This window comes from Lineus longissimus, chromosome 17 (genome assembly GCF_910592395.1).
Source record: "Lineus longissimus chromosome 17, tnLinLong1.2, whole genome shotgun sequence".
NCBI classification, from domain to species: Eukaryota; Metazoa; Nemertea; class Pilidiophora; order Heteronemertea; family Lineidae; genus Lineus; species Lineus longissimus.
The window spans coordinates 13,178,504-13,194,208 of record NC_088324.1 but is presented as its reverse complement, the minus strand read 5'-3'; the positions used below and the strand labels follow the sequence as shown (position 1 = coordinate 13,194,208).

General features: G+C 42.1%; 2 protein-coding genes across 3 annotated transcripts; one reads left to right on the top strand and one right to left on the bottom strand.

The window, feature by feature from the left end:
• Positions 1-2,754: 2,754 nt before the first annotated feature.
• LOC135501511 (coiled-coil domain-containing protein 18-like) lies at positions 2,755-15,426 on the bottom strand. Its single transcript, XM_064793660.1, has 22 exons — positions 15,314-15,426; positions 14,738-14,903; positions 14,405-14,600; positions 11,115-11,291; positions 10,656-11,000; positions 10,333-10,558; positions 9,727-10,203; positions 9,301-9,521; positions 8,888-9,139; positions 8,548-8,682; positions 7,987-8,181; positions 7,653-7,820; positions 7,317-7,459; positions 6,985-7,148; positions 6,663-6,760; positions 6,189-6,404; positions 5,967-6,083; positions 5,697-5,840; positions 4,991-5,332; positions 4,564-4,776; positions 3,421-4,321; positions 2,755-3,115 (listed from the first exon to the last, which is right to left on the bottom strand). Exons 2-22 carry the CDS (start codon positions 14,893-14,895, stop codon positions 3,048-3,050), a joined length of 4,956 nt encoding a protein of 1,651 aa, XP_064649730.1. The 5' UTR covers positions 14,896-14,903; positions 15,314-15,426; the 3' UTR covers positions 2,755-3,047.
• Positions 11,746-14,241, top strand: LOC135501512 (transmembrane protein 151B-like). Of its 2 annotated transcripts, none has more exons than XM_064793662.1 (3): positions 11,746-11,856; positions 12,156-12,485; positions 12,649-14,241. In XM_064793662.1, exons 2-3 carry the CDS (start codon positions 12,306-12,308, stop codon positions 13,729-13,731), a joined length of 1,263 nt encoding a protein of 420 aa, XP_064649732.1. In that variant the 5' UTR covers positions 11,746-11,856; positions 12,156-12,305; the 3' UTR covers positions 13,732-14,241. The 2 variants fall into 2 exon arrangements, with proteins under 2 accessions (XP_064649732.1, XP_064649731.1); XM_064793661.1 differs by having other exon boundaries at positions 12,153-12,485.
• Positions 15,427-15,705: the final 279 nt, after the last annotated feature.

The window sequence follows — 15,705 nt, the reverse complement described above, 5'->3', positions numbered from 1 at the left end:
CTTGAAACTAGCTGTAATATGGTTCGTTATAAAGCAATGGTGTTTAGCGAATGAAGCGAACGCAAAATTAGGAATCCCGGTGGAAAGTCAAATGAGGGTTATTGACTGTTAAGTGTTTGAATCTCGCAGGACAAGCACGTCCATTTCTATCTTTGGATTGCTCAATCGATACAGCTTTCCATTAGGCGGAAAAACAGCTACAGGCGACAATGGCAAGACATGTGAATGTCCCAACGCCGCGAGTCATTTGATCTCGTTGCAATCACTTACGCATATCAAGACAGTCGAACTAATTTGCAGAAAGAATTTACACAGATGAACCACCATGGCATGCTGTTATCGACACACCCTCTCTCTGCATCAGTTGATTCAGGGAGTGACTGACTAAGATAATGAGGACGGACCGCCGGAGAATCCAATAGTTTAGCCAATAACCTTGTTTCCCTGTAGCCGTGGGGACTGACGCAGTACACTAGTCATCATCGTTAACAAAGTCTGGTTAGTAGGGGAGGGACGAGGCCGACCCACCGCGGACCGTCCGTCTGCGACGCCAAGGCTGTTGCATGAAGAACGAACTCAGAATAAAACGCGGCAAGCAGCTTTTTAGATCGACATATCAGTTAACTGCCACCCCTATCCTGATGAAGCGGATGTTAACATGTTCTCGACGGATCCTACTAACGAGACCCATTTCGCTCTCTGATGTGTTTTTTTCGTGCTAATGGCAGACCGTTTTGCTTCCAGATCACACTATACTCCGCCTGATTACGCCTTACCCCCGAGCCTTATAAGTGTTGTGAGGTGGTTTTGGACATGTCTAGGAAATTCTACAGTTACATTCAGTTTTGCTTATATCACATAAAAGTGTCATCAATGGGACTTGTGCATGGTCCATCATATTCATGCTGTGCACAGGGAACAACCCCAGTCTCCGAGAATTATACATGCAGAGTCTGGTAATCAATACCATTTTTGATATGTGTTAGATGTCGAGCAAATAAGAGTTTTTGATAAGAATTGATTACTTCCACGAGACATGATACTGTATTCTCCACTACAAAAAGCTTAATCATTCTATGATAAAGCGTTGCACGTGCGAGCGTTCGTGTGACAACATGACTATTTTACGGAGATTGCACGAACCATTAAAGCTCCCTCCCGCATATATTTACACAATTTGAAATTTCCATTTCAGTTACAAATTTCAGGTTTTTTAAACAATGCGAAGGCCTTCAAAGGAATCTTGTTTACGTACAAGTACTTTGTTACCACCTTGACCACTAAGGTTTCTGCATATTCCATGAGGTTCAGGATGCTTCTAACGAACGGGAACGAAATAGGTTGGTGAGTTGGGCAGTTACGACCCTTTTGGTACACGCCATATTTGTCCTTTAACTGTATTTGCCAGGGAGGACAGATCATTTATCTTGTCTCCACATTCCACACTTCACAAGAGGAAGTGGCGAAGATTCCAGAAGATATATCTTCCTGATTACCATCTTCAACGCCAGAGCAACACATGAACTTTCCCAGCCCGGCGCCTCCGCTCAGTTAATATTGACTGTTAGTTCATGTGGGAGAATACCATGGATACAAACTGGACATGGCCTAGTCGCTTTGTTAAACAATTGATTTATTACGGTCCTCATCACGCCGCATCATTTCCAGCCATCGATTTCCTGTAATGAATGGGAACTTGGACAGATTGAGGTTAGAGAAACCAGAGGCTACTATCATGGCTTTTAAAGATAGCTTAGTATACCTAAACACTCCTTGAAGTATGTCTTGCGCTATTGCTAATAACTAAATTGCCAGACTTCATATGAAGAATAAAGAGGCCCCTAGGATTTGGAATCAAAAATAAAATCCTTGACCAATCTTATCAGCATCGTGTATTGACACGTTGAAGTTGCTCCATTTCACGTAGCTGGGGACCGGTGGGATTCGAACCAGCGCAAAAAGAAAAACCCAATCAGGTTAGCGCCTCAGACCACTGAGCTACCGAACGAAGTACGGTTGGAATGAGAGAGCGCAGAGTCTATCCCAGATTTAATTGTGTCCTAAGCCCGCTCCTGGCTCCCCTGCCGTTGGCCATTCACACTACTTTTCTAGCTCAGACGGCGCCAGCTGGGGTCCTGTCAAAATCATTGAAGAGGAAACCCACGAAACTCTACAGGGTGGCCCAGAAAGGTTTTCCCTTGCACAACAGTATTTTGTATCCATTGTGTTAGGGAAAATAATTCTGGGCCACCCTGTTGTCACCCTGTTCAAAGACATCGGAGCGAAAGTGAAAAATGGGGACATTTCTGTTTTCCACCGCAACAAGCCTCTGTATTTTACCGTCGCTCTATATTGTTACCTGCAGAAATGACTTTCGGCCAATGAGACAGTAGTGCACCATATCTCTTCTGGATGTGCCCTCCCCTTGCCATGGGGAGACAGATGTGATTCATCTAACTTAAGAAGACAAGGACAGTCCTTGAGACAGATGTGATTCGTCTAACTTAAGAAGACAAGCAGTCCTGGAGACAGATGTGATTCGTCTAACTTAAGAAGACAAGGACAGTCCTGGAGACAGATGTGATTCGTCTAACTTAAGAAGACAAAGACAGTCCTGGAGACAGATGTGATTCGTCTAACTTAAGAAGACAAGGACAGTCCTGGAGACAGATGTGATTCGTCTAACTAAAGAAGACGGGCAACCAAAGGAGACAGGGACAATCCTGGGGACTTTATCCAAGTCCTTGTAGAACAGGTTGAATGACTAGTACGTATAGTCAAAAGGTGTCTGAATGACAAAAGCAAGAATTTCTCTAAAATAACCTCATTTTATTCTTGTAGAAAATAAGGCATTATTTCATCCATGCAGACCCAGCTGCATGGCCTAAATAACAAATGTACCTGGATGCATCTTTCAAAACAAGTACCGGTACATTTCTCAGAGTAAAGGGTGTCCACACAGAAGTTCTACCGTACATGAATTCAGATTTGGATATCGGATACCAATCCTATAATATTCAGGTATCGCCAGTGGCTTTGAGGTTTAATCACCGATGGTATTGTATCTGTGTCTCAACTGTGGAAGCTGTGGAGAAGGAGGCCTCTGAATCGTCATCTAAAAAGAATAAAAAACATTTAGAATAATCAGATAATTATGGCACAATATCGGAACTTCATAAGCAAGCCTCTGGCTTGTCCCATTTTGGCGATGTGGATAAATAAACTCGACTTCTTCAAGATTATAATGTTATATCACATGTACTAGGACACAGCTGAAACACATTTGTCATCGCCAATAAAAAACAGGAGGAGAACTATCTGTGAGCAACTCCCCAATTGACTCAAGTAGGAAACTTCACTCTCAAGTTTCTTAAAAATAGCCCGTCAAACTTGAATGAAATGTTATGACTTGTAACTCACAATATTCGCTATCCTTCGTTGGAGTTCTCTCCTCGTCTGTCGTTGCTGTCAATGTCGGTGTTCCCTCGCTTGTTGTTGTTGTATTATCCAATGTCGTATCTGTACCAGATTCTGTGTCAAACAGTTGTCTTGGCGTGAATGAATTTGTCGTGTTTGCAATTTCACTCGTGGCTGGACTCGTCAAAAGGGAATCCGTCTCAGTGGAGTCTTCTGAATCTGGAATTTTCTGAATCTTTGTGTTGTTATTGTTTATCTCTAAGTCAGGATGTGTATTTTGTACATCTCCATTCGATTTCTGACCCCTCGGCTCATTTCCATGTCTGTTTCTCCTCAACACAGCTTGCTGTGAAGAACTTTGGTGCCCATTGGTTGGGCAGCTCAGGTAACCATTTCCATTTATAGGTTGGGGAATGTTCTGGAAATTGTTCAGTGAACCGCTTGGAAACATTGGTGGTGGAGGGCACATTTTATTCACATGGCGAAGCATACCTTGGAACGAATCCAAGTCAGTGTCTGATTCTGATGCAGAGAAAACACCACTGATATTTGACCTCGGGGGATTGGGGCTTGGTCCTGTAGAATGAGGGTTACGAGGACTCAGATCAGGTACAGGAATCCTCGATCGTCCAGGCTGCTGGGAATCCATAAACTCCACATTCCGACTCCTTGGACTTCTCTCGAATGGTATGTGACGGAAAGGCATGGTTACAACCTCTGTTTCAGACTCTTCAGTCAGTAACTTGATGCTGTAATCCGACGTGCTGCGGCGCATTCCACCGGGGAACCGCTCATTTCCTGAGCGCGTCGAGTCGCGTCCCATGTTGTAGATTGTCTGTGACTGCATGTTTGCAGCTCTTTGGTATCCAGAAATCTTTGCTTCTAGTCGTACAATTTCAGCTTCCTAGAAGGACAGAAAGACAAAGTCGGACTTGAGAGATGATTTCCAACTGGGATTTTTGTTAAACGTTATTTGATGATTTGAACAGAAATAAAATCAGCCCTCTCGAACAAAAGGTTCCTGGAGGGTTTATATGAGTATGACATTTGTGACCAGGGGTGAAGCTAGCTTTTTGGTCTAGGAGAACCTCAAGAAACCACAAAAAATGGCTGCAATTATGACTGGGTTTACAGTCACTGCCTCACCTTTAAGACCATAGACTCATTGGCTGCATCCACTGCATCTCTCCTGCCATCCAACTCTCTCTCAAGCTGCAGTACATGATCTCTGGCACTCTCCAACTGCCCAGTTAGACACTGCATATTCTCCTTCAGGTCTTTTACATGTAATCTGTGCTGGGCTGCCAACTCGTCCTTGGAGGATACGATCTTGGCATGGTCTTCTCTCAAGTTGTTGATCTGAAAAACACACAAGTGCTTTCATTTTGTGACTTGTCATTAAGTGACTGGTCGAGTGGCTGAAGTGTTTGGAAAATCAGAATATTGAAACTGACACATCGTTTGCTACCTTGGGTAAGTCACCTTATTATCAAGTCTTACATGGGTGTGAATTTTGTAAAGAGCTAAAGAGGAAGACATAGCAAGAAAAGCAAACCAAGATGACACTACTAACCTCTTTCGCATGTTGCTCCCTCAACAAATCAATCTCATGCTTCAGACGTCTGACCTCAGCAGCTGTCCGGCTCTCCAGCTGTGCCTCGCGTGCACGCCCAGCGCCCAACTCCTCCGCCAATCGGTTTGCGTCTGCTTCCTTTGTCTGTGCCATGGCAATCGCTTCGTCTACTTCGCGGGCAAACCGCTCTTGCTCCCGCTGACATTGCGACATCTCTTTTCTCGTCTCGGTGACCTCCATGTGTTGTCTCTGCATCTGTTCACGTGTGATACGTAATTCTTGGTTGAGCTCCAAGTTCCCAGATCTTAGTTCATCATAGCTGTCCTTTGCTTTTTGCAGTTGCTGGAAAGATAAATGCATTTGCTTCTCTTTAACAATAATGCCTTTTACAGCCAATAGAAAATTTGACTTGATTCCAAGCAATGGGAAATCGACTTGAACTCAAGTACAAATCCGCCATTAATGACCTCACTGGCGTCAAAAACTATACTGCTTATAATCGTTTTTCTTTTGACCTCAAATCTCCTTTTAGTATTTGATTTTCTTTTATGGATATACTACAGAACTAGGCCTATGTCTCTCATAAACCTAGCTGTCATCTCCTGTTCCAACTTTGATCCCCAGAGCTTCGTCTCGCTTGATGCACCTTCCGGCATTTAAAACCCTTACACCACCTTATTGTCCATAATGAAACAAAGTGTAATACCTTTTCCAATTCAGAAATCCTCGAATTCTTTCCCTCGATTTCAATTTGTAGTCTGTTGGCTGTGTTGTTAGCTGTCTGCAACAAATGTTGAGTCTCAACCAAGTTTTCATGAAGACCTTCAACTTTTTTGGCCAATTCTTCAAACTGAAATTGGAGAAATTCAAAAACTTCACATTTTTTCTTCAGCAGAAACATATTGACACAAAATAGACAAGGAGAAAATGATCAAGTTCAGGTTTTGTTCTGTACAAAATAGCTTTGATTTCTGACCTCATTTGAACGCTGTTCCAGCTCTGACTGTCTCTTCGCCAGCAGTGTCTCCAACCTCATCACTTGCTGTTCCATGTCGCTGCGATGTTCTCGAATTGTCATGTCCAACTGCGACACCTGGAGAAAAGTCAAACGAAAATAAAATGGTTGCAAATATTTCCAGGGTTTACCGTATAGTATCATGATGAAAAGCTGTGGAGGTTGATATTCAAAGTATATCACCTGTGCTGCCCTCTGTTCAAGCTCCCACTGACGTTCCTTCAACACCTGATCCAAGTCGTCCAACTCTGTGGTTCGATTAGTCAGCTCAGCCTCATTGATGCGCACAATGTCTTGCAAGCCAGAAATCTCTAATTCCTTATTCTTGAGGTCTGTTTGGCTGAGGGTGAGAAGTTGCTGTAGTTCCGTCAGTTGGCGAACCGTCTGGGTTATCTCAAGCTGAAAATAATCCGATGCAATATTAAAGGGGAGTGTCTCAAGTAATGATGGGCCGGACAGAGTGACTCTTGGATGTGCCCTCTGCACACAAACTAGGTACCGGTAAACAATATCAGTACCAGTTCGAGGCACTTCTCCTTTTATAGTGTCAAGGCTTTGTTGTGTCTTTCAGGTTGGGTGAAAAACTGCTCTGAAACTTTGCAAGCTTTTTGCCAGTTAATTATTCAACTGTTACTTGATTAATATGTTCAACTTTACCTGTGTTTTCTTGAGTTCAGCATCCAAGTCCTTATTCATCTGTAACTGAACTTCATAGTCTGCTTCCAGTTTGTGCACCTGTTCCTCTGAATCTGTTACTGGAGATGAAAAATATCAGGTAAAGCCCATATTCTAAAACACCTTGACTGTATAGTAGGTTTGATTTGCATGCATATTATACAGTGCCATATTTTGGCGCAGCGGTCTCCATTTCACAATCAAGATATGGAGGCCGTAATCAAGTTGCACATGCTGTGTTTGATTCGACAAAATTGAGCCATGGTAAAGGAAAAATAAGATTTTTAAAATTCTTCATTCTTACCAGTGGCTGCTTTCTTATCTCTCTCCTGTTTAAACTCCCTCAGTTCAGTCTCCAATTCCATGATCTTAGCTTCCTTGTTATCAAGGTCTGTCTTTTCCTTGGACAACTCATGCTTCATGTCATCGAGATTCGTAGAAAGTTGCAGTTTTTCAGATTGTAGATTTCTCGAAAAAGAAACAAATTACCATTGTTATTATCATATGTTAGGTTTTAGCAATTTCTTCTTTATCAGTGTTCTCTCTGCACTTACTTTCCCCCTTCAAACGATGTCCCAAAGATGTTCAAACGAGGAAACAGTATGGGGCAGTCTGGCTGTGATGAAATTAACTTACTTGATGACTCTCATCAGCTCCTTGATTTGTTCCCCTCTTTCCTCAATATCGAGACAAGCTTGACGCAGCTTGTGTTCTGTGGTCTGGATCTCTATCATGGACTTGTTCTCAGCTTTCGTCAGTTGTTGCTCAAGTTTACACACCTGGAATTTGTGACACAAATCTCATTCTAAAATGCTCATTCTAAATTGACGGTAGACGAAATATCACATTTGCTTCTGTATTTTAATGGTCAATGCAAATGATTACGGCTGAAATGTTCACAGTTTTAAAGTTTGCATAGGCCTGCCAAAATAAAACACTCTCAAATTTCAGGGGTAACAGTAGCCTGCAGACCTGGTTTTCCATCTGACTCTGGCCGTCTTCGAGCTCCCCGATTCTGTGCGCACTCTGTTGTAACATCTCTTGGCGCTCCTGTAAGGTCTTCTCAAGGTCAGCGATATGAAGGCCACGTTTCTTCAGCTCTGAATGATACTGATGGAGCTGGTCTTCTAAATCTGCAGCCTGGAATATCAAGAACGAAACTGAACGAATCTTTGAGGTATATTTTATCACCAAACACCCGGATTGATAGGCCTATACAGGATGAAGTCAAATATATCAACCTGATGGTAATAGAGTTGAAATTCCCTTCAAATTTACTCCAAAATATAGATCAAATTTAGCATACCTCTTCTGATTTAGCAGTCATTTCCCTATCATATCTCTCCTTTGTCTCCTCTAGTTGTTCTATGACCATTTGCAGCTCCTCCTTACAGACGACCAACGCCGACTCTAACTTCTCCACCTGTCCTGTCGCTTCAGAGGCTCGCTCCTCTAATCCTTTCAACGTTTCATTGTCAGCTTGGCTTTTGGTCTCAACATGCTAGAAAGAGAGGGAACTAATAAACTTGCAAGTAAAACTGCTTCTCTACTATACCATGCAATACGGCCCTCCTCGTTCAACTCAGGGAGAATCTCCGTACCAGGTTGAGTTTCCAGGGCGTTAAATTCTTGGTTCTTCAGATGGAAAACCATCACCAACAGAACACAAGCTCCCCCTGAAACCTGCAGCAGCCATAGGTTGTCAGAGTCTTGAACTTTTGTTCTGACCTCTGGCAACCGCGGTGGTGATTCAAATGCCTGATCAGATCAGATCCTGCTCAACCTCGGAGGTCTCAGGTTCTAACGAATCACTCTCTCCTACGATTTCGGTTTCTTTCTTAACTACAAAACAGATTTTGTCTCTTACTACTTTAGCTTGGCCAAGTTGATCCTTCAGTTGTTGAACATGTGATTCCTTGAAGTCCATCTCATCTCGGATGCTTCTCATAATGCTCTCAGCCTCCTTCAACTGGTCAGTGCGCTCCTCAAGCTTCTTCTGGAACTGAAATTGGCCGCATAAACATTATAATTTAACTTAATTCAATCGAGACCGAAGTCTGACCCAATGGACTAACCAAGTAACTTGCCTGAGGTCACACGCGACATCAGACCCACGGTGTACAGATTCTGAACATCTTGATCAAGATTTGAAGGAACCATGCAGCCTTTTCAGCATCAGCTGTAACTGGTATTAAAACACGACTTACAATCTCAATCTGTTTTTCATACTCCTGACACTGCTCCACATGGATCTGCTTCATTTTGCTGGCCATTGCCTTGGCTTCGATGACCTCACGTTTTCTCTCATCCATCTGCCCTTTGATGGAATTCAACTGTCCCGTCTTCTTATTCAGTTCATCTTCGACCGCATCTAACTTCTTGACATGCTCGGTGTAATCCTGCACCTTCTCATCAAGTTGACGCTCCATCGAGGCCATCTGGTTGGTTTTTCGCCTCAACTATAAAAAATTTTGATTACTAATTTTGTTAAGTACCATTGTCCTCAATCATTGCAATGGTTATATATGCCTCGAGGTTGCACAAGGAAAAATATATCATATCACTATCAGCTTAAATTTTCTGAGAACTGAAATAAAATATAGTCAAATATGTAGTCTACCTCTCGCTCTAAAGTCAGCACTTCTGTGTTCTTAGCTGAAAGGTCCCTTTGCATTTCTGAAACGTCGCTGTTACGATGTTTGAGTTTAAAACTCAGGTCACTACTGTTTGAATCCAATTCCGAAACCCTTGCCTCCAGACAAGCTATTTTGCCTTTCAAACTCGTCCTTTCTTTTTCCATGTCTGTGATTGTCCTTTTCAATTCAATGGTGTCGAGTTCACCTATGAACGAAAACATCTGATAGTTTAGATCACGTTTTTTAAAAATCCGACGCAAACATCAAAGTAAATGCAGAAAAGTTTGTCACTGACGTAATTGTATTTATATTTGTTCTGCTGATTGGTTTTAACTTAAGATAGACAATACCAAATAACACATTGAAGAATCTGCTCATTAGAAACCTTGAAGCATCAAAACCAAGCTTACCTGACTTATTTTTCTCAGCATAAGCATTCAACTCTCCTCGTATTGTTTCTAACATACTTTGATTCTTATCATCGAAACCAACTGACGCCAACCTGGCCTGCAGGTTCTGGACCTCAGCTTCCTTCATCGCCAACTTCATTCTCAAGTCGCTGACTGTAGCCCTAGCACTGTCTGGTGACCCCTCGGAACTGCTAAAGCTGTTGTAAGGATGGGCCGGGCTCATTGGACGGGAACCACCCCTCCTGTCATGGATACCACTATCATTGCTCCGCGTTGACAATCTCGGTGTCATTCTCTCCGCCTTTTCGCTTGTGATTTGTTTGACCCATTTCTCCAACCGCGCAAGTTGTTTCCGACTCTGCTCAACTTCTTGTTGGCATTCGTCTAATTGTTGCTTCTGATGATTTATCTTTGCGACAAGTTCTTTATTTTCTGATTGGAGAGCATTGAAATCCAGGAGATGATTCTGGAGTTTGCCTGAAATTGAAAAATGTATAATGTTAATCTGCTTAACTCAATACAATACTTCTGTGGATGAAAAGGACTCAGTGAAATTATATGTTTTGATTAAAATTTGAACTCCTAGCAAGAGATTTTGGCACATACCTATTTTTTGGGCCTGGCTTTTGACCTGAGCTTGAAGGTCACCGGTCAACTCTTCTAGGTCATCCTTCTTCTCCTGATCTCGATTCGTCTCGTCTTGAAATCGTTTGATTTCCTCTTTCAGGTCGTTAAGCTGAGCTTCCTGACTCGCGACTTTAATAGTTAGATCATTGCGTTCTTGTTTCACTTTTTCGAAGGTTTCGCGGAGATGTTCTTCATTACTTTGGTGCTGAAATTGTCAATAAAGCCAATGAGATCAACACCCACATTTTTCATCTTGCTAATAAAAAATGGTATCAAAAGTCGCCCAAAATAGAAATATCTACCTTTCTCAGTCTATCCTTGACCTTCCTCTGATACTCATGAAAGCTGGCTTGCAGCTCATCAATCCCCGCCAATGCCGCATTTTTCTCCACCTCGATCCGATTACGTCGATCGACCTCTTCCGCTAATTCATTCTTCAATCTCCCGACATCATCACAGAGCATCTCAATTTCCCTACGAGATTCATCTAACGTGCGATGGCTACTATCGCAGCGGTCCTCAGCATCCCGAAGTGCATTATCCTGGACCTCGACCTCAGATTCCAAGTTCATCAACTTCTCTTGAAGTTCTAGCACCTTTTTAGCATCTTGTGATTTTTTGTCGAGCTCCTCTTTGAGAAAATTAATCTGTGATAAAAAAAGGTTAGGAATTACACATTAGAATTTAAAAATTTGTATCACTGCCGTTATTGCTGATGGAAGCGGAAGAGGAAATGATAGTAAAAAGATAAAGGTTCTCACCTGTGTGTTAGCTCGACCAAGCTCATATTCCATATTTTCTGCCTCATTTTGGAGCTTGTGGTTCTGTGTCACCATGTTGGCATTTTCTTCCCGTAAGGTTTGTAACTTACGGCGTAATGTCTCATTGTCTTGTTCAATAGAGCTCGCTGACAGGGAGGGCTGGGAACACATGCTCCGCTGAAGAAAACAATGGAGAAGATAATAATGTGTCTTCTTACAGGGCCAAGAGTGGCATCAGTGCTGAGCAGGGGTCACACAGTGCCACTCTGACAGCCCTGGTTGGTTTTAGAACCAAAGGGTCATTTGTGTTCTATTAGACTTGAAGGGATAAAATTCCCCGGTACACCAATCAAAAAATGCCTCTGGGATGTCCCCAGCCTTGGACAATAGGCATTATGTAAATTGTGGTATTGTGCTCTTATTATTATATTATATTGGAAATGACCAGGTTGGTTGTTATTCAGGGTGTTTTATGAGTCATTACCAGGTGGCCAAGTGAGCACATTAAACTGAGTCATTTCAAGTAGGCTAAAATTAACTGCCATTCCCCATTCAATTCAACCGCCTTTACACCCTCCAGTGAACATCCCCATTGTGCGCTTCATTCACTATTGATCAGTGAGTGCCTAACTAGGTCAATTCATGGTCAGGTGAACAGGGCGGATTGCCTAAATACCAGTACAGCTCTCAAAACAGGAAGCTCAACAAATTTTACTGCTGATTTTGGAACTGTATTTAGAGGGTAAGATTTGGTGGTATAGTAGATTGGTGTAGTGTTTTGTGGAAGTTTGTATGAAGTAAAATCAATAGATCGACAACATGAGTTATTTGTATAGTGATGGTTGTATGTTATGTTTGGATGTGAATGTGCCACATATGGCAGTACAGGTATGTGTGTACATGTATACAGGGTGAGTGAAACAGTATGTGAAAGAGCAAACCACAAATGTAGGCTATACCCTTGTTGTTTCGCACACCCTTCATACAAACTATATGGCTAACAGTCCTCAGAAGTAATTTGTTGCATTTCTCCTTCAGCAGACACATCAGAACACCACAGTCACTCAGAAAATCAGGAAGTTGATGAAAACTACTCGGAATCAGATAAGAAGACTAGTTCTATAGCAAGAAGAAAGACACGGCCATCTCAGGGAGAATTTCACTTGAAAAAAGACCTTTGTTGGCACAATCATGTTGGCCGCACCATGGCTAACAGTCGTGATCTTGTTCATCACATTCAGCCTGCAGCTGATTGTGCCGATGGTTGTCTGGGGATACCGTGGATGTTGCAAGAAGCAGACCAAGAAAAAAGACGAGGAGCCGGATCTGTTCGATGTTGCGTATGATGATGCTGGGCTTGATCAACTTCCCGTAAGTAACTTATGGATTTTGAAATAACCCAAACTCAGCAGGCAACAGAAGTTTAGTTGGTGAATACCATCTCTGTTTGAAACTGATAAATGAAAATGACCAAGAAATCCAGTAGATAGTTTTTGTCATTTCATTACGACATAAATCTCATCTTCAATTCCAGGAGGCAAGTGAAGAGGGCGCATTCAGTAGCTTCACCCAGCAGACGGTTACAGAAACTACTCAATACAGAGAAGGGGAGGAACCTGCCGAGAAGCCGATAACCATTAGAGTCAAATCAGACCGACAAGCAGAACCAAAAAAGAACAAATTCTCGATCTGGGAACTCATCAGAATCTTCTCATTGGACTTTTATATCTCATTTTGGCTTTGGTTGGTTTTCGTAATTGGATGTGAATCTACCCAATGTTACAGGATGGGTTTTGCATTGGAGTTTTTACGCGGGCTTTCCCTTTTTATGATTTGTGCGATTCCTTTGTTTATTTGCTATGAATCGTACAAGTCCCGTGAACGGAATTATATTCGGAATATTCTCAAGACCGATAGTATTAAGTTTTATATTGAGCGGATGAAGAAGATTGAACCGTTGATTACGTTGAAGGCGACATGTGGGCACTGGGAGGAACGGGAACGGACAATCACAATCACAGACACGTACGGACATGTCAACACACGGACAGAGACCTACATGGCTTTCATCGTAACACACAAAGAGGAGGAAGATTTCAAATTCGACAGATGCCGGGACGTGTCGGCCGAAGATGCCGATAACTATAACAATTTGAAAGCGACACGCCTCTGTTTACGAAAGGAGGTGGAGTTTGGCGACCTTTACACAAAAGATTTATACAACACGAGGCTGCAGGCGATGATTGACCGCAATAAGGACAAGGATAAAAATCTCAACATCAAACTTGTAACAGAGATCCCTGGTTTTAAATGGCGCGTGACAGCGTTCGTTGATATGCATGATAAGGCGTGGTGGATGACCGAGAAGTGGTTCTGGGTCGCAACTGTTTTATTCTTCTCGTGGCCATATCGGTTGATTTTCCGGCGCTGGTCCGCAAAATCAAAATATACATTGCACAAGATGGTTTATGTTAATCCGTCCCCAGATGTGGCCAATCACAATGAGACCAAGGGCGATGAGGAGGCTGTCCCAGCTGCAACACTTCAAGCAAGTGAGCCGGAATATGTCCGCAACCCTCAAGAGGTTCAGATTCAGATTCAACAATCAACTGTGTGAACCTGTAGCTAGTTATCTTTTTACATCATGACTTTTTTTAAAACAGCTGATTTTAGTCTGGAAATTGGTGTGTGCGTAAAGTTGCAACAAGCAACAGCTGATCAAGCTTTTTACCATTGTTTTTAAAAATTGCAGGGAATAGTCACAACTCCAGATGATAGTGTCATCCTAATTCACAAAGTCAATAATTTGGACCAAGTTGAAAACTTTTTTTGTTGTTTTGTACTGAAGTTGAACATTGTATTTCAACTGATATTCAGTGTAATACATGATCAAGTCCCTCCACACATAAAACATTCCACAGCATATACTGGCACAATGAAGCTCATGTAAACATATTTTAACATATTTGTATTTTGTACCCAAGATTTTATCGCCAATATCCATTTTGTATGTTATTATTTACAGTACTGTACAAGAATGTAGATTGATTGAGGTGCAAATTATACAGTATATCCAGCCCTCAACTGCCTTGTCCGATGTTAGTGAAATAAAGAGTTTATCAAATTATGAGACGAGTTGAATTCAAGGTTTTGTGAAACATTGCCACTTTCAGTAGTGTGAAATTAGAAGGACATCTTCCTGTCCTGGGCCAGGTGCTTTATTTTGTGTGGCACTGGCAATCTCTCTGTCTCCAGTCCAAGATTCTCTAAATGAAGATAAGATAGCTAACCTTTTCTCGAGGAGTGCTGTATTGCGGGAACATTCTTCTCTCAAAGTTACTGAATGATGCTCCAAGGCCAAGGCTGGCTGTGCTGGCCGACACCTGACTGAGAGGATGATAACTTTCTGTCCCATCATCCGGGGAGACATCGAGGGTGAGGGGCGGTACCTTTGTCCGAGGTGTGCCAACGTTTGATTGAAATGTACTGAAATTGAATAGTGATTTTGTTGTTTTATTACAATTTTCACGGAAGAAAGCTTTTTCAATTAAAGAGATGAACCTTTCTTCACCGGAATCGAATTTACCATGAAAATGAAACAATATAGGTCGCCCATACTGTACCTTGTGAGAACTGGCTGTTCATCATCATCATCAATACAGCTCAAGCTCTGTAAAGATCTCTCGGTTTCTTGCAATCTCTTTCTCAAATCGTGAACATTCCTGATCAACAAGTCCTCCTTGGAGCGAGTCAGTTTTGAGGCCAACCCATGTTCGGTCATTTTGACACCTGAAAAAGATTCAGTTGGAGTTGATGTTGACCTTACTGTATACATGACCTACCACAGCAAAACCAGTCAGTGTCGCACAGATGATGAGCCCAAATGACACAATCAATGCTGATGTAATGGAAAAGAGTGCAATCCACCTGACCACATGTACCCTGGTCCCTGGGCCATTTAGAACTTATCAATTCAGTCTATGAATTTGCCTACCTAACCTGGAACTGCTGACCTGCTTGCAGGGCTCCAGATGGCTGCTAAGGGCCTGATTATGATGAAGATTGCATTTTTGAGACACCCTGTGTATTTGCTTTTGGTCAATTTGGATGTTGATTCATGACTAAAAATGTTTTCAAAGTGAATATAAACAATGACGGTATTTCTAGTGGCGGAACTTTGATGTGCTGTGTATTCTTACAGTGTCTATCTTGTCACTGCAGTAACTCTATGCCATTAAACGAGCGATTAAGGGCAGAACTATCCATATAAATGTTTTCAAAGTTTGATTTTTTATTTCATTTCCACCATCATGCCGCCGCGATCGCTGATTGGTCAATAGGTTTCATCGAAGTAGCCTCGTTCTCGAAAAAAACAGTACGGGATTTTTCTTAATTCGGATACATTTCCGAATTCTGAACTTCAGCTTTGGCACCCTGTTAATATCAGTCAAGGGGATGTGTACCACTGCCCTCTCGCTGGTCGAAACCATGTCAGTATGAGGATTTTCCCCAGGAATTTGAATCATTCCTTTATATAGGCTACACTAATTAAATGAGATTTAACTAAATAGTTAATTGATACCTTATACCT

Coding starts and splice junctions, on each gene's coding strand:
- LOC135501512 (XM_064793662.1), top strand. CDS start 12,306: ATGTTGGCCGCACCATGGCTAACAGTCGTGATCTTGTTCATCACATTC. Junction 12,486..12,648: donor CTGGGCTTGATCAACTTCCC/GTAAGTAACTTA, acceptor CTTCAATTCCAG/GAGGCAAGTGAAGAGGGCGC.
- LOC135501511 (XM_064793660.1), bottom strand. CDS start 14,895: ATGACCGAACATGGGTTGGCCTCAAAACTGACTCGCTCCAAGGAGGAC. Junction 11,292..14,404: donor ACAGCACTCCTCGAGAAAAG/GTTAGCTATCTT, acceptor TGTTTTCTTCAG/CGGAGCATGTGTTCCCAGCC. Junction 10,559..10,655: donor TCAAGGATAGACTGAGAAAG/GTAGATATTTCT, acceptor TGACAATTTCAG/CACCAAAGTAATGAAGAACA.